This window comes from Scyliorhinus torazame, chromosome 30, assembly GCF_047496885.1.
Source record: "Scyliorhinus torazame isolate Kashiwa2021f chromosome 30, sScyTor2.1, whole genome shotgun sequence".
NCBI lineage: Eukaryota > Metazoa > Chordata > Chondrichthyes > Carcharhiniformes > Scyliorhinidae > Scyliorhinus > Scyliorhinus torazame.
Window position 1 is genome coordinate 32,269,420 of NC_092736.1, and position 20,280 is coordinate 32,289,699.

At 48.6% G+C, this 20,280-nt stretch overlaps 2 protein-coding genes across 2 annotated transcripts in view; one reads left to right on the forward strand and one right to left on the reverse strand.

The window, feature by feature from the left end:
- Positions 1–20,280, reverse strand: part of anxa2b (annexin A2b) — a 316,940-nt gene that overhangs the window by 85,529 nt on the left and 211,131 nt on the right. The gene's annotated exons all lie outside the window — the stretch shown is intronic.
- The window catches only part of LOC140404486 (nuclear receptor ROR-alpha A-like), a 113,367-nt gene that overhangs the window by 20,621 nt on the left and 72,466 nt on the right, over positions 1–20,280 (forward strand). The window contains exons 3-5 of the mRNA XM_072493095.1: positions 10,161–10,547; positions 11,814–11,935; positions 12,042–12,174. Coding sequence (XP_072349196.1) covers positions 10,161–10,547; positions 11,814–11,935; positions 12,042–12,174 — 642 coding nt within the window. The remainder of the gene's footprint in view (positions 1–10,160; positions 10,548–11,813; positions 11,936–12,041; positions 12,175–20,280) is intronic.

A 20,280-nucleotide genomic window follows, 5' to 3' on the forward strand; every position in this document is an offset into this window, starting at 1 on the left:
TGGTCGACTACTTCTCCAGTTACCCAGAAGTGGTGAAACTGTCCGACCTCACGTCGAAGGCGGTAATCAAAGCCTGCAAAGAAACGTTCGCCAGGCACGGGATTCCGCTCACGGTAATGAGCGACAACGGTCCTTGCTTTTACAGCCAGGAATGGCCTGATTTTGCACAGTCCTACAACTTCCGTCACGTAACCTCCAGTCCCCACTTGACTTCATCTACGCAGTCAAACAGGAAGGCCGAGAAAGGGGTCCATATTGTAAAGCGGTTGCTGTGCAAAGCTGCAGACTCAGGCTCCGACTTCAACCTGGCGATGCTGGCGTACAGGGCAACCCCACTGTCCACTGGGTTGTCTCCAGCGCAGATGCTCATGAATCGCACTCTGAGGACCACAGTTCCAGCCATCCATGTTCCAGACCTTGACCACCTCACGGTCTTACAGAAAATGCAACAGTCACGGGCCCAACAGAAGGCCACATATGATGCTCATGCCACGGATCTACCCGAGCTGGCTCCAACTGATCATGTTCGTGTCCAGTTGCCTGAGGGCGGCTGGTCAGCCACAGCTGTTGTGATCAAACAAGTGGCCCCAAGATCGTTCCTTGTCTGCATGGCTGATGGCTCCCTGCTACGGCGCAACAGACGGGCACTGCGAAGAGTTCCACGCCCGCTACCTGACCGAAGTGCCCCACCGCCTACGATGCTTCCTCCGGACGTACCCTACCACGAGGCCACCGATCTACCAGCGATCCTGCCGGCCCACGCGACCACCGCGATGGCAGCGATCCCGCCTATCCACATGCAGGCGGCTCCTGATCCACCTCTGCGAGCGATCGACAAGAATTCGTTGTCCACCACAAAGACTAAATCTATAGACTGAACTCTTGTACATTTTGTGACTCCATCGATTTAACCTCGGTAAATATTGTTTTGTTTGCCGTGTATCTGCACTATCGACACCTTCCTATGTATATTTGTTCATCTAGACATCTTTTGTATTTAATCAGGCACATATATACACTCGCACACCCTAGTATTTATTTATCTAAAAAAGAAAAAAAAAAGGCGAGAGATGTCATAATATCCACTCATATATGTACTGAAGCACAGACAGGCAGTGATTGACATACAGGATGACTGATAAGCACACAACACAGTGCAGCCAATCACCAGACAGGACACTACCACTATAAAGCCAGAGGGCACTAGGTTTCCCGCTCTCTCGGGACCCAGCCACTGAGACAGTCAGAGTCCTCGAGCTAGCACAGTGCAAACACCATGAGGTAGCTAGTAAGCCCGGTCAGGCTAGTACAAGGTCTCCAGTCAGTTCAGTATAGTGTCGACCCACAGCTGAACATGTAAATCAGTTCTATCGTTGAATAAATCAGTGTTGGATCTTCTCCAGTGTTAGACTCTGTTTCTAGCTTCCCTGCATCGAGTGCAGTCCACATCGAACCTACCTGCCTAACACATCAGATACTTTGACAAGTTATAGCCCACAGTTAGTGAAACAAAATGTGTGAATTGTCCAATGGGACAAATCATAGAATTTACAGTGCAGAAGGAGGCCATTTTACCCATTGAGTCTGCACCAGCTCTTAGAAAGAGCACCCGACCCAAGCCCACACCTCCACCCTATCCCCGTAACCCAATAACCCCAGCTAACCTTTTGTGTACACTCAGGGCAATCTATCATGGCCAATCCCCCTAACCTGCACATCTTTGGACTGTGGGAGGAAACCGGAGCACCCGGAGGAGACACGGGGAGAACGTGCAGACTCTGCCAGGAATCGAACCTGGGACCCTGGAGCTGTGAAGTAACTGTGCTAACCACCGTGCTGCCCAATCAGCTTCTAAATGAGACCGTGAGGCTTTTTCAGCCATGATGGCCCTTTCTAAACATCAGGAATCGCACCCTTGCGTCAGAAGTGGGAGAAGACGATTGCGCTGACTGATCTAATGGCGAAATACAAGCGTCCCATTCATTTGCCAGGGAGTTCAGTCTCATTTACACCTGACGGTGATTTTATGTTGAATTAAACAAATGGCGCAGGGAGATCGGGGTCTGTCAGATCCTCAACCATTTGAGGCTGGTGGCACCGAGGAAAGCTCGCACTTTCCCCAGGCGGAAGTCAGACATTCTAGAGCTGTCTTCAATCAGTATGTGAACCTTTGAGGAAGGGAGGAGGTCCCCCCCCCCCCCCCGTCGCCCCCCAGAGTCTGTGGAGCAGTGGTGCGGAACCAAGGCCCTCACAATGTGGTGAGATTCCCCAAAGAGCAGTCATGGCACTTAATGCACTTCGAAACTCAAGACATGGGTGACGATGCTCGTGAGGTTTCTGCCACTGCGGCTGAGAAAGGTACCAAGGTGAGCGGATCACTGGGAGAGACAGATAGTCCGAGAGTTGGAAATAGTAGGATATCGGGTGTAAGGAATCCATAAAATCTCTACAGTGCAGAAGGAGGCCATTCGGCCCATCGGTTCTGCACCAACCCTCTGAAAGAGCACCCTACCTAGCCGCCCCCCCCGCCCCCCCCGCCCCCCCCCCCCCCCCTTCCTAACCGGCACATCTTTGGACATTCAAGGGCAATTTATCACGGCCAATCCACCCAACCTGCACATCTCTGGACTTCGGGAGGAAATCGGATCACCCGGAGGAAACCCACGCACACACGGGGAGAAGGTGGAGACTCCACACAGACAGGAATCTGTCCCAAGGCCGGAATCGAACCCGGGCCCCTGGCGCTATGAGGCAGCAGAGCTAACCACTGTGCCGCCGTCTCAATTAGGAATGCAATGCATGTAGGTGAGTGCACGGAATAGGGCAAATCAGATTGGTGAGTTGCAGATAGCTACGGGGACGTATGTTTCTGTCGCTGTGGCCTTCCTGGGTGGAAATGGAAGGATTCCGGCACATTCAGAAAGAAACAGGAATGCTGCCCATACTGTCAAAACATGGCCCCTTTATAATCTCTTTTCACTCCCTCTGCTGTTACAAGTATGTATGGCAGCCTCAACTGGACAAAATGCATCGTGACATTGTCAGTACACAGCAGTGGCAATAACTGAGACCTGATTCAAATCCGGGCAAGGCTGGGCTGATGCTGGGTACAAGGGACTGGCTTCTCTGATCCGGAGGTTAAGTGTTGACGCCGTCGTAAACACCGTCGCCGCCCCAACGTCTGATCCCGGCGTCAACTGGGGTCCGCGCATGCGCAGTGGCACCGGCGCCAACACACGCGTGTGCGCAGTTGCTCCCTTCTCCGCACCAGCCCCGATGCAACATGGCATAGGGCTAAAGGCGCCGGCGCGGAAGAAAAGGAGGCCCCCAGCTCGAGAGGCCGGCCCGCCAATCGGTGGGCCGCAATGGCTGGCCAGGCCACATCGGAGGCCCCCCGGGGACGGACCCCCCCCCCCCCCACAGGCCGCCCCGGACCCTTCCACGTCGAGGTCCAGGTTAGAACGGTTTTTTGCTGCGGCCGCTCGGCCCATCCCGGGCCGAGAATCGCCGGGGGGGGGGGTGGCCCGCAGAGCGACCCCCGACCGGCGGCGCCAATGGCGGCGATTCTCCGCACTGTCACGCCGATTCTCCGGCCCAGCCCCGGGCTGAGAGAATCCCGCCCAAGGTGTTCAGGAATGATCAGTAAGAAAGAAAAGGGGGCGGAGTGACGGTATTGATTAAGGAGAACATTGCAGTGCTGGAAAGAGAGTACATCCCAGAGAGGTCAAGGACAGAATCTATTTGGCTAGAGTTAAGGGGAAAATATCCAATTATATTACTCAGTGCTGTCTACAGGCCACCAAAGTGGGAAAGAAGTGGAGGAATAAAGAAATTACAGAATTGTGCAAGATAAAATTGCAGACTGGTAAGATGGAGGACTTTAGTTATCTGGGATTGGGATGGTAATGGTGCAAATAGCTGGGAGGGGAAATACTTCCCAGAGTGTGATCAGGTGAATTTTCTACAGCTGTCTGTTTCCAGGCCAACGAGAAAGGAGGTACATCTAAACATGGTGGGACAAATATCGATCGGGAAACATTTAGGGTACAACGATCATAAGATTTAAGCTGACTGTGGGAAAGGACAAAGAACAAGCGACAATAAAAGTATGGATATGGGGAAGAGGTGGGGATTTGAGACCAGGAAGAGATCAGCCAGGATCTGATTGGATGTCGGAGCAGGCTCGAGGGGCTGGATTGCCGACTTCTGCTCCCAATTCCTATGTTCCTGTGGAATCGTCTGATCACCACTTGATATTAAATCAGTTTACTCTCAGAAACCCCTTTAAGCACAATGTCTTACTTAGCACTTCTGTACGCATTGCAAACACAACTCTCTCGAGTGGTAATGTTGCATTTCATTCTGATCATTTTGACTTTGCTGTACTTTGAGAATAACTATTCCAGTGCTCTTTTACTACAGTTAATCAGAGAGCCCCACGTAATACGGTCAAACCCACTAAGATCACGCTACACCCGATTAGACGGGAATGGCCGTGACTCCAGCAAGCTGGCCTGCAACTTTCCCTGCTTCGCAACCCTGGGCATGTTTAAATTGGCGATAGTGCCACCCGCTGACTGACGAACTCCGCAGCATTCTTTGACTGAACGAAACGGCCGAGATTGTTTTCAGGGTGAAGCCAATGATCTCACATTCCCAGTGTGTCCCAATGAGTCAGGGTGCCAGGGTCATTTCTTGTGGGCCATAGGAGATCTTGAAAACAAAACAATCACCAAATATAGATCACATCGTGAATAGTGAAAGCAGCGTACTGAACTGGAAGAAGTACCTTTATCTGGGAGAAGTCTTTGGAACGTTGAATGTTGAGGAGGGTGTGTTAGACGTTTTAGTGGCTGTGAAATGAAGAGTTTAAAGCTCTTGTTCCTTTTCACCAAACACCATTTATTTCACTTCCACAGCCTCTGCACAAAACTCTTAACAACACATCACCCGACAGAGGCCACCTGAAGCCCCTTTACATATCAGTGTCAATTAATGGATACTTAACATAAATGAGACAACTAATTGCAATGTCTCTTAACCCAGTACTTAACAGGGTGTCATAATATACACCAGTATATCATGGTGCAGACACACACTGATGGACACACAGTGGGACCAATCAACACACACAACACCGCAGCCCCCGTTGCATACGCGTCACGCGCCATGACCCCCACGGAACAGCGCTACGTGCAGATAGAGAAGGAGTGCCTGGGCCTTCTGACCGGTGTGGTTAAGTTTCACGATTATGTGTAGGAACTTCCTCAATTCACCTTCGAGACCGACCATCGCCCGCTGGTCAATATAATACAGAGAGACTTGAACGACATGACGCCTCGCCTCCAGCGTATTCTTCTCAAGCTCCGGCGTTACGACTTCCAGCTGGTATACACCCCAGGCAAAGACCTCACCATTGCCGACACTCTCTCTCCAGGGCAGTCAACACTCTGTGTGACCCAGCGGGATTCGTCTGCCAGGTTGATGCCCATGTGGCCTTCGTGGCCTCCAATCTACCTGCCTCGGATGAACGCCTCGTCCAAATTCACCGCGAGACGGTGGCTGACCCCTTGCTACAGCGTGTCATGCGCCACCTAACAGACGGGTGGCTCAAGGGCCAATGCCCTCAGTTCTATAATGTCAGAGATGATCTGGCGGTAGTAGACGGGGTTCTTCTGAAACTGGACCGCATTGTCATCCCGCATAGCATGCGCCAGCTTGTCCTGGAACAACTACACGAGGGCCACATTGGTGTGGAAAATTGCCGCCGATGGGCCCGAGAGGCAGTGTACTGGCCCGGCATTAATGACGACATCGCCAACACAGTGCTCAACTGCCCCACTTGTCAGCGCTTCCAGCTGGCCCAACCACGTGAGACCCTGCAGCCCCATGAGTTGGTCACGTCCCCTTGGTCCAAGGTGGGCATCGACCTGTTCCACGCGCTGGGTAGCGACTATGTCCTGATCGTGGACTACTTTTCAAATTACCCGGAGGTGATACGGTTGCACGACATCACAGCGTCTGCCGTCATCCGAGCCTGTAAGGACACCTTTGCTCGACACGGCATCCCACTCACTGTGATGTCGGACAATGGCCCCTGCTTCGCAAGCCAGGAATGGTCCAACTTTGCCAGGAGGTACAACTTTGCACACGTGACATCCAGCCCCCTGTACCCCCAATCCAACGGCAAAGCGGAGAAGGGAGTACATATAATCAAACGGCTCCTCTGCAAGGCTGCCGATGCGGGATCCGATTTCTACCTCACCCTGCTGGCCTATCGCTCGGCCCCACTGTCCACTGGCCTGTCGCCAGCCCGGCTGCTCATGGGTCGCACCCTGAGGATGACGGTGCCGTCCATTCACGTCCCAGACCTCGACCACGTTCCAGTCCTTCGCCGGATGCAGCTGTCTCGAGCACAGCACAAGGCGGCTCATGACGCCCGTGCAGCTGATCTCCCTGCTCTGGCTCCAGATGACAACGTCCGCGTCCATCTTCCGGATGGTGGCTGGTCGGCAACCGCTGTGGTCCTTCGGCAGGTGGCCCCCCGCTCGTTCCTGGTTCGTCTACCGGATGGCTCCATTCTGCGCCGTAATCGACATGCCCTTCGTCTCGTTCTGCGCTTGCTACGTGATCCTCCACTGTCGCCTCGCCCTCCCGTTGACCCTGACCTGGACTATGCAGAGATCCCGGTCACTCTGCATCCTCCTCACTCTGACGCAGTCCAGCCCGCTCCTCAGCCGGCGGCTCCCGACCCACCCTTGAGGCGGTCAACCAGAATTTGTCGCCCACCTCAGAGACTTAATTTGTGAACTTTGTGGACTTATGGACTTTCTGATTTGTTCTGTTCTTCCGTTTAATCGTTTACGTGGTTTGTATATAGTGTTCATCTCGTTATTCTTGTTGCACACTTTTTCTGCACCAGGCACCTTCCCATGTAAATATCTTCGTTCTAATGTTCGTAGTCCTGTAAATATTTCGCACACAGGGACATTCCCACCATACACTATTTATTGCCACACAGGTACATTCTTTTATAAAAGGGGGGATGTCATAATATACACCAATATATCATGGTGCAGACACACACTGATGGACACACAGTGGGACCAATCAACACACACAACACCGCAGCCAATCACCAGTTAGAGCACACGCACTATAAAGACAGGGGGCATCAGATTTCCCGCTCATTCGAGCTGCAGCTTCCTAGTAGAGCTCACAGCCTGCAGCACAGACATTCACCATGTGCTGAGTGCATCGACTGGTTAGGACAAGGCAAAGGTCTTTAGTTAAAGCTAGTACCGTGTTAACCCACAGTCAGAGTATGTTAAACAGTTAATGATTCAATAAAATAGTGTTGCACTATTTCAAGTGTTGGTGACCTGTATGTGTTCCACGGATCCAGAACACCCAACACATCACCATGGTCGGGTTGGGTGGGATAATGGGGCTGGGGTAGGGGATTGGGCCCAGGTAGGATGCTCGTTTGAAGGGTCGGTGCAAACACGATGAGCCAAATGGCCTCTTTCTGTGCTGTTGGGATTCTATAATTCTATGAAATCTGCCGTCGTTTCCTGGTGGGGCCGACATGTGACTGTGGAGCCAAGACTCTTAACTGCGCCCCTGAACTTACCGAAAAAGTCACCCAGTTCGAGGGCAATTAGGGATGGGTAAGAAATGCTGGCCCAGGCAGAGAGACCCACTTCCCATGAATGAACAAAGATATTGAGCCAGGCCACTGTCTCGTTCGTCTTTGAAATAGTGCAAAGGGACTTTTAGCATCCAGTTGAGATGACAGATGGAACCTTGGCTTCACATCTCACCTGAAAGATGCCATCTTGAACAAAGAACAAAGAAATGTGCAGCACAGGAACAGGCCCTTCGGCCCTCCAAGCCCGTGCCGACCATGCTGCCCGACTAAACTACAATCCTCTACACTTCCTGGGTCCATATCCCTCTATTCCCATCCTATTCATGTATTTCTCAAGATGCCCCTTAAATGTCACTATCGTCCCTGCTTCCACCACCTCCTCCGGCAGCGAGTTCCAGGCACCCACTACCCTCTGCGTAAAAAACTTGCCTCGTACATCTACTCTAAACCTTGCCCCTCTCACCTTAAACCTATGCCCCCTAGTAATTGACCCCTCTACCCCGGGGAAAAGCCTCTGACTATCCACTCTGTCGATGCCCCTCATAATTTTGTAGACCTCTATCAGGTCGCCCCTCAACCTCCTTCGTTCCAGTGAGAACAAACCGTGTTTATTCAACCGCTCCTCATAGCTAATGCTCTCCATACCAGGCAACATTCTGGTAAATCTCTTCTGCACCCTCTCTAAAGCCTCCACATCCTTCTGGTAGTGTGGCGACCAGAATTGAACACTATACTCCAAGTGTGGCCTAACTAAGGTTCTATACAGCTGCAACATGACTTGCCAATTCCTATACTCAATGCCCCGGCCAATGAAGGCAAGCATGCCGTATGCCTTCTTGACTACCTTCTCCATCTGTGTTGCCCCTTTCAGTGACCTGTGGACCTGTACTCCTAAATCTCTTTGACTTTCAATACTCTTGAGGGTTCTACCATTCACTGTATATTCCCTACCTGCATTAGACCTTTCAAAATGCATTACCTCACATTTGTCCAGATTAAACTCCATCTGCCATCTCTCCGCCCAAGTCTCCAAACAATCTAAATCCTGCTGCATCCTCCGACAGTCCTCATCGCTATCCGCAATTCCACCAACATTTGTGTCGTCTGCAAACTTACTAATCAGACCAGTTACATTTTCCTCCAAATCATTTATATATACTACAAACAGCAAAGGTCCCAGCACTGATCCCTGTGGAACACCACTGGTCACAGCCCTCCAATTGAAAAGCATCCTTCCATTGCTACTCTCTGCCTTCTATGACCTAGCCAGTTCTGTATCCACCTTGCCAGCTCACCCCTGATCCCGTGTGACTGCACCTTTTGTACTAGTCTACCATGAGGGACCTTGTCAAAGGCCTTACTGAAGTCCATATAGACAACATCCACTGCCCTACCTGCATCAATGATCTTAGTGACCTCCTCGAAAAACTCTACCAAGTTAGTGAGACACGACCTCCCCTTCACAAAACCATGCTGCCTCTCACTAATACGTCCATTTGCTTCCAAATGGGAGTAGATCCTGTCTCGAAGAATTCTCTCCAGTAATTTCCCTACCACTGAAGTAAGGCTCACCGGCCTGTAGTTCCCTGGATTATCCTTGCTACCCTTCTTAAACAGAGGAACAACATTGGCTATTCTCCAGTCCTCCGGGACATCACCTGCGGATCCAAAGATTTCTGTCAAGGCCTCAGCAATTTCCTCTCCAGCCTCCTTCAGTATTCTGGGGTAGATCCCATCAGGCCCTGGGGACTTATCTACCTTAATATTTTTTAAGACGCCCAACACCTCGTCTTTTTGAATCTCAATGTGACCCAGGCTATCTACACCCCCTTCTCCAGACTCAACATCTACCAATTTCTTCTCTTTGGTGAATACTGATGCAAAGTATTCATTTAGTACCTCGCCCATTTCCTCTGGCTCCACACATAGGTTCCCTTGCCTACCCTTCAGTGGGCCAACCCTTTCCCTGGCTACCCTCTTGCTTGTACGTGTAAAAAGCCTTGGGATTTTCCTTAACCCTATTTGCCAGTGACTTTTCGTGATCCCTTCTAGCCCTCCTGACTCCTTGCTTAAGTTCCTTCCTACTTTCCTTATATTCCACGCAGGCTTCGTCTATTCCCAGCCTTTTAGCCCTGACAAATGCCTCCTTTTTCTTTTTGACGAGGCCTACAAACAGGGCATCACTTCTGGAGTGGAATGAAATTTGTGGGATTTCTCTTGGCTCTTATCATTTTTTTATGGCTCCTGCCAATTTTTAGAATAAAAATGGGGAAAGGGGGGAGTTTGAAGTTCAAAAAAAAACTTGAGTCGTGAAAATTACTCACCAGTTATTGATATTTAATATCCTTCAAGAATTGAAGAAAATTTCAGGGAGGATGCTTTTAAGTCTTGTACCCTGCTTCGGAAAGTTGTGTTAAGTATGGCAGGCGTTTTTTCTTAGGTTAGTTTAGCTGTGTGAGTAAGCCCAGAGGGCATTTCACATTTGAAAGGTATGTGTTCTTCATTGCAGCCGTCAAGTTTGGTCGGATGTCCAAGAAACAGAGAGATAGCCTGTACGCCGAGGTACAACGACATCGTCTGCAACAGCAGCAGCGCGATCATCAGCAACAACCAGGGGAAGCCGAGCCTCTCACTCCAACTTACAATGGGCTGACGGAACTGAACAATGACCTCAGCAACCTATATATGGATGGGCACACACCGGGAGGAGGCAAAGCCGACTCGGGAATGAGCAACTTTTATTTGGACATTCAGCCATCCCCAGACCAGTCAGGCCTGGACATTAATGGCATTAAACAAGAGCCCATCTGTGAATATGCTGTGGTCCCAGATTTCTTCCCCTACTGCTCCTTCACAAGTGGCGAGAGCTCGCCCACGGTCTCCATGACAGAACTAGGTACGGCACACCCACAGGCTTTATCGTGTATCCGGTTGCGGGCAGCACGGCAGCATTACGGTTAGCACAATTGCTTCACAGCTCCAGGGTCCCAGGTTCGATTCCTGGCTTGGGTCACTGTCTGTGCGGAGTCTGCACGTCCTCCCCGTGTCTGCGTGGGTTTCCTCCGGGTGCTCCGGTTTCCTCCCACAGTCCAAAGATGTGCGGGTTAGGTGGATTGGCCGTGATAAATTGCCCTTAGTGTCCAAAATTGCCCTTAGTGTTGGGTGGGGTTACTGGGTTATGGGGATAGGGTGGAGATGTTTCCAAGAGCCGGTGCAGACTCAATGGGCCGAATGGCCTCCTTCTGCACTGTACATTCTATGATAATCTATGGTTTGTGGGATGTGGTTATCGCTGGCAAGGCCAACATCTAGAGCCCGCTTTTATAAGCCCTTGAGAGAAATGTTTCAGAGAGAGGCGAAGAGCTGGACTGAAGAGGGGTGGGGTGGCACAGTGAGGGGTTGTGGGCAAGTGAGTTCATGAATTCCCCTGCCCATGGGGCTCTCAGATTGCTGCTCTAGCCCATGTCATTGACGTTGGGTGCAAGAGTCTGTCTGGGGAGAGGGAGTCTCAGGCAATCTGAAAACATTCCCAGTTATTCTGTCGCTTCCCTCCTGCTCATGGATAATGTTCCTGCACCCTGCTGAACGACATCCAGGCCAAGGTGCAATGCCACTTCAAAGGGTGGCATGATGGTGCAGTGGTTAACACTGCCGCCTCACAGCGCCAGGGACCTGAGTTCGAATCCGACTTTGGGTCACTGTCTGTGTGGAGTTTGCACGTTCTCCCCGTATCCTCCGGGTGCTCCGGTTTCCTCCCACAGTCCAAAGATGTGCAGATTAGATGGATTGGCCGTGCTAAATTGCAAGAACGTGCAGACTCCACGCAATCACCCACAGCTGAATTCGAACCTGGGTCCCTGGCGCTGTGAGGTGACAGTGTTAACCACTGTGCCACCGTGCCTTGTACCCTGCTAGCCTCACTATAATAGTGAGTAGAGCAGCACTGGGGTATGTGCATAAGTGTTGCACCATCACTTGGAATTTTGGCAACATCCCCTTAATAAAGATGGTGACTGCTGTATCAGTAAAATACCCTGCGCAGACCACTTTCCGATTTTCAAGGTTCTGATAGCATTTGCTTCGAACGGTTGACCGCTTAGTTCTGTGACCATTGGTCAGTTTTCCGGACGCTCAGTAAACCACTGACTATTTTGCCCTGTAGAGCACCTTGCACAGAACATTTCCAAGTCCCACATTGAGACCTGCCAATACTTGCGAGAAGAGCTGCAGCAGATCACATGGCAAGCCTACGTACAGGAGGAAGTGGAGGTCTATCAGAATAAGGTAGGGAGAAAGCAGAGTGCCCGGCTCAAGTGGTGAGTACCACAGTAACAAGCATCACTTTTCTGAATCTTACGCCTAAGTTTACACGCTCATCCTTTTTGTGTAGCCCAGGGAAGTGATGTGGCAGCTCTGTGCCATCAAAATAACCGAAGCGATTCAGTATGTGGTGGAGTTTGCGAAACGGATTGACGGATTCATGGAACTGTGTCAAAACGATCAGATCGTACTTCTGAAAGCAGGTACCCAATCATTGCCAAGTTACTCCTCGATCGTGTACAGGATTTATAGGCTAGAGTCCCTTTCTCCAGCAAAGAAAAGACTGAGAGATCTTTAAAACTAGAGCGTCTTGGATCGGGTAGACATAGCCCTCCCCCCAAGGCAGGTTGCAGGCTGGTGGATGGCTTTCCTGCCCAGCCAATAATTGAAACTCTGACGTGGGTGGTTAATTCCCACCTCCCCTGATGTTCAACCAGTGGTGGGTGGGGCAGTCGATACACCGGAAGACTGAATGGAAAGGTTTCTGTGGGGCATTGGAGATGGTGACTTGATTCCCTCTTTCAAAGGCATCCACTGCCCGATTAGCCATTGGAAAGGGGAAGGCCCACTGACAAACCATACGCCCCCTCTCCCCCCACCCCACCCCCCGTTCTTGCTGCCGACCTCCCCCGCTCCTCTCCCACGACCTTCACTCCTGACCCCCGTCACTCCCTCATTCAATTGTGACTCGGGATCCCTTGCTGGCAGGATTAGGGTCAGACTGATAGGGTTAGGATTCGGATGATAGGGTTAGGGTGACAGGAGTAGGGTTAGGATTAAAATGATAGGATTGAGGTTAGTGTTAGTCTGATAGCATTAGGTTTAGGCTAATAGGCCAAGTTTAGAGTAAAACTGATAGGGTTAGGGTTAGACTGATATGATTAGGGTGAGGGTGATAGGGTTAGGTTGATGGGATTAGGGTGAGGGTGATAGGGTTAGTTTGATAGGATTAGGTTTAAGGTATACCTGTTAGGATTGGGGTTAGTCTATAACTGATAGGTTTAGGGTTAGGCTGATAGGATTAGGGTGAGGGTGATAGAGGTAGGGTTAGGTCGATAGTGATCTTGTTTTTAATTCTTCTTATTGATGACTCTTCATGCCTGGAAACACATGTTGCTGTTACACTATCAGAATCATCTGGTATTTTATCCACTCTATTCTGAACCTTCTCTGTTCTAATGAGTCTTTGGTCTTTCCTTGTGAGTAAAGTGTCTTCTCCCCTGTATCATCTCAGCAAATCTCCACTTCACTTTATCCATGGCCTCGTCAATATTATTAAAGAAAGGCAACTGGAAATGTTCACATTAGTAACGTTGACAAGTTTCAAATTACCTTTTGTTTTTATTACCCGGAACCCTATTGATATATCTCAGCATCCCATAACTTATTGTACAGATTTATCAACATGTCTTATTACTTCTAAAGATTTGTGGATCTCAATCCCATCTCTCCCCGCCCCTTAGTCCTTTTAAAGTTTTCAGCACTTAATACAAATTTCCTTTTTCAATACCCTTGAAAAATGCCTCATCTTTCATTTCTCCATATTGAATCTCACTCAACATCCATCAGTCAAATGAACTGACCTGCTGGTGTCCTTTTAAACTTCCTTCCAGTCCTCTTCACACCTATTTGCTGCGTCATTTGAAAATTCTGCTATTTTGCTCCACATACCGAAGTCCAAATGTCTATTTATTGGGGGCAGTAACGGCCCAATACTGACCACTCCCACCTGAAAAAATATTCATTAATCTCTGCCCTACTTTTTGTCCTCTAATCAGCTTCCTGCCGACACTTTCTTAATGTCATGAAAAGTCTCTCATGCAGCACTTTATGAAATGCTTTCTGAACAGACTTCATTGAAACATTCACTGCATTTTCTTTCCCAAAGAATTCTGATGGAAAGTTGTACTTTCCCTTTGCAAATCTGATGCCTTGTTCCATACTTAACCTGACTGTGACAACCAGCCCGTCTCTGGCACAATTCAAACATCTAAAGATTGTGGCCAGTACCCCTCTGAATTTCCTCAGCATTCTAGATTTCAGCTGTCAGCACCTTTTCTATCCTGTTCAGAAATAATTCCTTAACCACAGTTATAATGTTGACTTGCTTCAGCTCCTCCTCCAGTCACACTGCCACAGTCTTCTCTAGATATCCAAAGGCATCAACATTCAATATCCATCACCCTGTCTGCAATTTATTTTCTTGTCTCTCGTCGACCCTGCCCTTTAACTATTCTTTTTCCTGTTCATAGATCTCTTTATTTACATTGGTTACCTGTCAGTCTTTCTTTCTTAAGTGTCTTAACTTTTCTGTCCTTGTTTATTTATCTGTGATATTTCTAACACTTTGCTTGACATTCTATTGTGTTATTACGCCAGGATATAACATTTACTTGTGTATTAAATTTATCATAATCCATATCCTCTTCCTGTGTAAGGAACCCGTGCTTTTGTCGCATCCCCCCCCCCCCCTTTGTATCTGATGAGGGTATTTCTGATCTAAAATGAACCATTTCTTGTTTGTATGTTTCCTATTGCTTGCAAACTGTCTTATCTATGAATGATTGTTTCAAGTCTATTTTTTTTATGGTCACTATTTACTAGAGACTCCCCAATCCTTTTATTACGAGTCCTACTTCATTTCCGAACCTGGATCCAATACTTCCTCTTGCCGGTTGACTAATAAACCTTCCCTTTTCATGGTCACTTAGATTACTTTCTCCCTAGTCTATTATTGGATGATTTTACTTAATATTGTGACTGTGGTGTTCCCAGTTTGTCTCTAACTTGTCTGCCTATCCCCTCCCATTTGTCCTTTCAAATATTCGGTGGTTTATGCTAGGCTCCCTTTTCTTAAATCTAATCAAAACAATTTAGATTTTGCACCATCTCCACTTTGCTCCAGTGGGACAACCCAGAAAAAGGGGGAATAATCTTAAAATTGATGCAGGGCAGATCAGAGTGAAATCAGGATGCAGTTTTTACCCAGCGGGTGAGTTAAAATCTGAAACGTCCTCCACCAAAAGGCGATGTTTGCGGGAGGCCCAATTTCAAAATTTCCAAGACAGGTTAATAGATTTTTTTTTTGAGGTATACCAAGATCTGTGGTGAGTAAATAGAGTTTGGTTCAAGCTCGTCTATGATCAAACAGAGTAGTGGAACAATCTTGAGGGGCTGAATGGTCTTCTCATACTCCAATGTTAACCCTTGGATCTCGTGCTGTCTCAGGATCTAGAGTTAACATTGAAACCCTTGCCAACCCCAGCTTTTTCCCTCCTGAATATTTTGTAACCGGGAATGTTCAGCTCCCAGTTCTTTTATTGCCTGGATGCTGGTGAACACTTTCTGTTTTTTGAACCAATTCTTTTTCCAGTTGTATGATCGATCTTGGATGCCTGGGATCTTCACGTTAGAACAAAGAACAAAGAAAAGTACAGCACAGGAACAGGCCCTTCGGCCCTCCAAGCCTGTGCCGACCATGCTGCCCGTCGAAATTAAAATCTTCTGCACTTCCGGGGTCCGTATCCCTCTATTCCCATCCTATTCATGTATTTGTCAAGATGCCCCTTAAATGTCACTATCGTTCCTGCTTCCACCACCTCTTCCGGCAGCGAGTTCCAGGCACCCATTACCCTCTGTGTAAAAAAACTTGCCTCGTACATCTCCTCTAAACCTTGCCCCTCGCACCTTAAACCTATGCCCCCTAGTAATTGATCTCTCTAACCTGGGAAAAAGCCTCTGACTATCCACTGTGTCTATGCCCCTCATAATTTTGTAGACCCCTATCAGGTCGGCCCTCAACCTCCATCGTTCTAGTGAGAACAAACCAAGTTTATTCAACCGCTCCTCATAGTTAATGCCCTCCATACCAGGCAACATCCTGGTAAATTTCTTCTGCAATCTTTTTTAAGCCTCCACATCCTTCTGGTAGTGTGGCGACCAGAATTGAACACTATACTCCAAGTGTGGCCTAACCAAGGTTCAAGACAGCTGCAACATGTCTTGCCAATTTTTATACTCAATGCCCCAGCCAATGAAGGCAAGCATGCCGTATGCCTTCTTGACTACCTTCTCCACCTGTGTTGCCCCTTTCAGTGACCTGTGGACCTGTATACCTAGATCTCTCTTGACTGTCAATACTCTTGAGGGTTCTACCATTCACTGTATATTCCCTACCTGCATTAGCCCTTCCAAAATGCATTACCTCTCATTTGTCCAGATTGAACTCCATCTGCCATCTCTCCGCCCAAGTCTCCAAACAATCTAAATCCTGCTGTATCCTCTGACAGTCCTCATCGCTATCCGCAATTCCACCAACCGTTGTGTTGTCTGCAAACTTACTAATCAGATCAGTTACATTTTCCTCCAAATCATTTATATATACTACGAACAGCAAAGGTCCCAGCACTGATCCCTGTGGAACACCACTCGTCACAGCCCTCCAATTAGAAAAGCACCCTTCCATTGCTACTCGCTGCCTTCTATGACCTAGCCAGTTCTGTACCAATCTTGCCAGCTCACCCCTGATCCCATGTGACTTCACCTTTTGTCTGCCATGAGGGACCTTGTCAAAGGCCTTACTGAAGTCCACATAGACAACATCCACTGCCCGATCTGCATCAATGAGCTTTGTGACCTACTCGAAAAAATCTATCAAGTTAGTGAGACACGACCTCTCCCTCAAAAACCGTGAAGCTAATACGTCCATTTGCTTCCATATGGGAGTAGATCCCATATCGAAGAATTCTCTCCAGTAATTTCCCTGTCACTGATCTAAGGCTCACCAGCCTGTAGTTTCCTGGATTATCCTTGCTACCCTTCTTAAACAGAGGAACAACATTGGCGATTCTCCAGTCCTCCGGGACATCACCTGAAGACACTGAGGATCCAAAGAGTTCTGTCAAGGTCTCAACAATTTCCTCTCCAGCCTCCTTCAGTATTCTGGGGTAGATTCCATCAGGCCCTGGGGACTTATCCACCTTAATATTTTTTAAGACACCCAACACCTCGTCTTTTTGGATCACCATGTGACCCAGGCTATCTACACACCCTTCTACAGACTCAACATCCACCAATTCCTTCTCTTTGGTGAATACTGATGCAAATATTCATTTAGTACCTCGCCCATTTCCTCTGGCTCCACACAGAGATTCCCTCGCCTGTCCTTCAGCGGGCCAACCCTTTCCCTGGCTACCCTCTTGCTTTTAATGTACGTGTAAAAAGCCTTGGGATTTTCCTTAACCCTGTTTGCCAATGACCTTTTGTGATCCCTTTTAGCCCTCCTGACTCCTTGCTTAAGTTCCTTCCTACTTTCCTTATATTACACACAGGCTTCGTCTGTTCCCAGCCTTCGAGCCCTGACAAATGCCTCCTCCTTCTTTTTGACGAGGCCGACAATATCTCTCGTTATCCAAGGTTCCCGAAATTTGCCGTATTTATCCTTCTTCCGCACAGGAACATGCCGGTCCTGAATTCCTTTCAACTGACATTTGAAAGCCTCCCACCTATCATAGATTATCATAGAATTTACAGTGCAGAAGGAGGCCATTCCGCCCATCGAGTCTGCACCGGCTCTTGGAAAGAGCACCCTACCCAAGGTCAACACCTCCACCCTGTCCCCATAACCCAGTAACCCCACCCAACACTAAGGGTAATTGATGACACTAAGGACAATTTATCATGGCCAATCCACCTAACCTGTCAGATGTTGATTTGCCGTCAAACATCCTCCCCTTATCTAGGTTCTACAGTTTCCACCTAATATTGCTATAATTAGCATTCCCCCAATTTAGCACATTCACCCTAGGACCACTCTTATCCTTGTCCACCAGCACTTTAAAACTTACTGAATTGTGGTCACTGTTCCCGAAATGCTCCCCTACTGAAACTTCTACCACCTGGCAGTGCACATTCCCCAATACCAGGTCCAGTATAGCCCCTTTCCGAGTTGGACTATCTACATATTGTTTAAGAAGCCCTCCTGGATGCTCCTTTCAAACTCTGCCCCGCCCAAGCCCCTGGCACTAAGTGAGTCCAAGTCAATATTGGGGAAGTTAATGTCTCACATCACAACAACCCTGTTGTTTTTACTTCTTTCCAAAATCTGTCTACCTATCTGCTCCTCTATCTCCCGCTGGCTGTTGGGTGGCCTGTAGTAAACCCCCAACATTGTGACTGCACCCTTCTTATTCCTGATCTCTACCCATATAGCCTCACTGCCCTCTGAGGTGTCCTCCCGCAATGCAGCTGATAGTCTCCCTAACCAGTAGCACAATTCCTCCACTCCTTTTACATCCCCCTCTATCCCGCCTGAAACATCTAAATCCTGGAACGTTTAGCCTGCCAATCCTGTCCTTCCCTCAACCAGGTCTCTGTAATGGCAACAACATCATAGTTCCAAGTACTAATCCAAGCTCTAAGTTCATCTGCCTTACCCGTTATACTTCTTGCATTAAAACATATGCACTTCAGGCCACCAGACCCGCTATGTTCAGCAACTTCACCCTTTCTGCTCTGCCTCAGAGCCATACTGGCCCCATTCCATAGTTCTCCCTCACCTTCTGACCTATTGCTCCAGTACCCACCCCCCTGCCATACTAGTTTAAACCCTCTCTTGTGATACTAGCAAACCTCACGGCCAGGATATTTATGCCTCTCCAGTTTAGATGCAACCGGTCCTTCTTATACAGGTCACACCTACCCCGAAAGAGCTCCCAGTGGTCCAGATAACGGAAACCCTCCCTCCTACACCAGCTGTTTAGCCACGTGTTTAGCTGCTCTACCTTCTTATTTCTAGCCTCACTGGCACGTGGCACAGGGAGTAATCCCGAGATTACAACCCTCGAGGTCCTGTCTTTTAACTTTCTGCCTAGCTCCCTGAACTCCTGCTGCAGGACCTCATGACCCTTCCTGCCTGTGTGGTTCGTTCCAATATGTACAGCGACCTCTGCCTGTTTGCCCTCCCCCTTCAGGATGCCCGCTACCCATTCGGAGACATCCTGGACCCTGGCACCAGGGAGGCAACATACCATCCTGGAGTCTCTTTCACATCCACAGAAGCGCCTACCTGTGCCCCTGACTATAGAGTCCCCTATTACTATTGCTCTTCTGCGCTTTGACCCTCCCTTCTGAACATCAGAGCCAGCCGTGGTGCCACTGCTCTGGCTGCTGCTGTTTTCCCCTGATAGGCTATTCCCCCAACAGTATCCAAGGCGGTATACCTGTTCGAGAGCGGGACAACCACAGGGGATTCCTGCACTGACTGCCTGCCCTTTCTGGTGGTCACCCATCTCTCTGCCTGCACCTTGGTTAATGGAAACTTTCTATGCGAAATTATATTGAAAAATGTCTGCAAGTCCAAACGAGTTTTCTTTATAACATTTAGCCAGGGGAGATGTTGGAGTAACAGTAATGTCACTGATTTAGTAATTCAGAGGCCCAGGCGAATATTTATGGGTTTAAATCCCACCACGGCAGCTGGTGGAAGTTTAACTACATTAATAAATCTGGAACTATAAGGCTAGAAATGTGGTGAAGTAATTAACTAAATTAAAAGTAACGGTGACCATGTTTGTCGTAAATCCCACTTGGTTCACCAGTGTCCTTTAGGGAAAGAAATCTGCTGTCCTTACCTGGTCTGGCCTACATGTGACTCCATACCCAGAGCAATGTGGTTGACTCTGCATTGCTCTTCTGGAATGATCTTGTATGCCACTGAGTTCAAGGGTAATTAGGGATGGGCAATAAATGCTGGTCTTGCCAGTGACCCATCCCCTCCCCAAATCCCAAGAAAGAGTAAAGAAACATCACATTCCAATTCTTTTATTGTGTATAATCTTTTTATCCATTACCCATCCTTTGAACATCCAGGTGAAACTAGCTCTATAGATTTCTTTTTCTGATCAGTAGATGGCAGTAAACACATCAACACCACAGAGCTGGATATCCCATAGCTACTTCAACTGTGACTTGCTGAGGTTTATCATGTAGGACCTTAGCCATGTAAACCGATCTTTATTAGTGAGTTGTTACTTTATCTCTCCCTATCTGCAACATTAGAAGCAATTCTATGATTAGCTTATTGAGATTTGACTCAAAGGCGCTGGTTTAGCACAGGGCTAAATCGCTGGCTTTGAAAGCAGACCAAGGCAGGCCAGCAGCACGGTTCAATTCCCGTACCAGCCTCCCCGAACAGGCGCCGGAATGTGGCGACTAGGGGCTTTTCACAGTAACTTCATTTGAAGCCCACTTTGTGTCAATAAGGGTAAGTTAGATTGCAACGGGAGTTTGGTGAGTTAGATTGGGTCAGA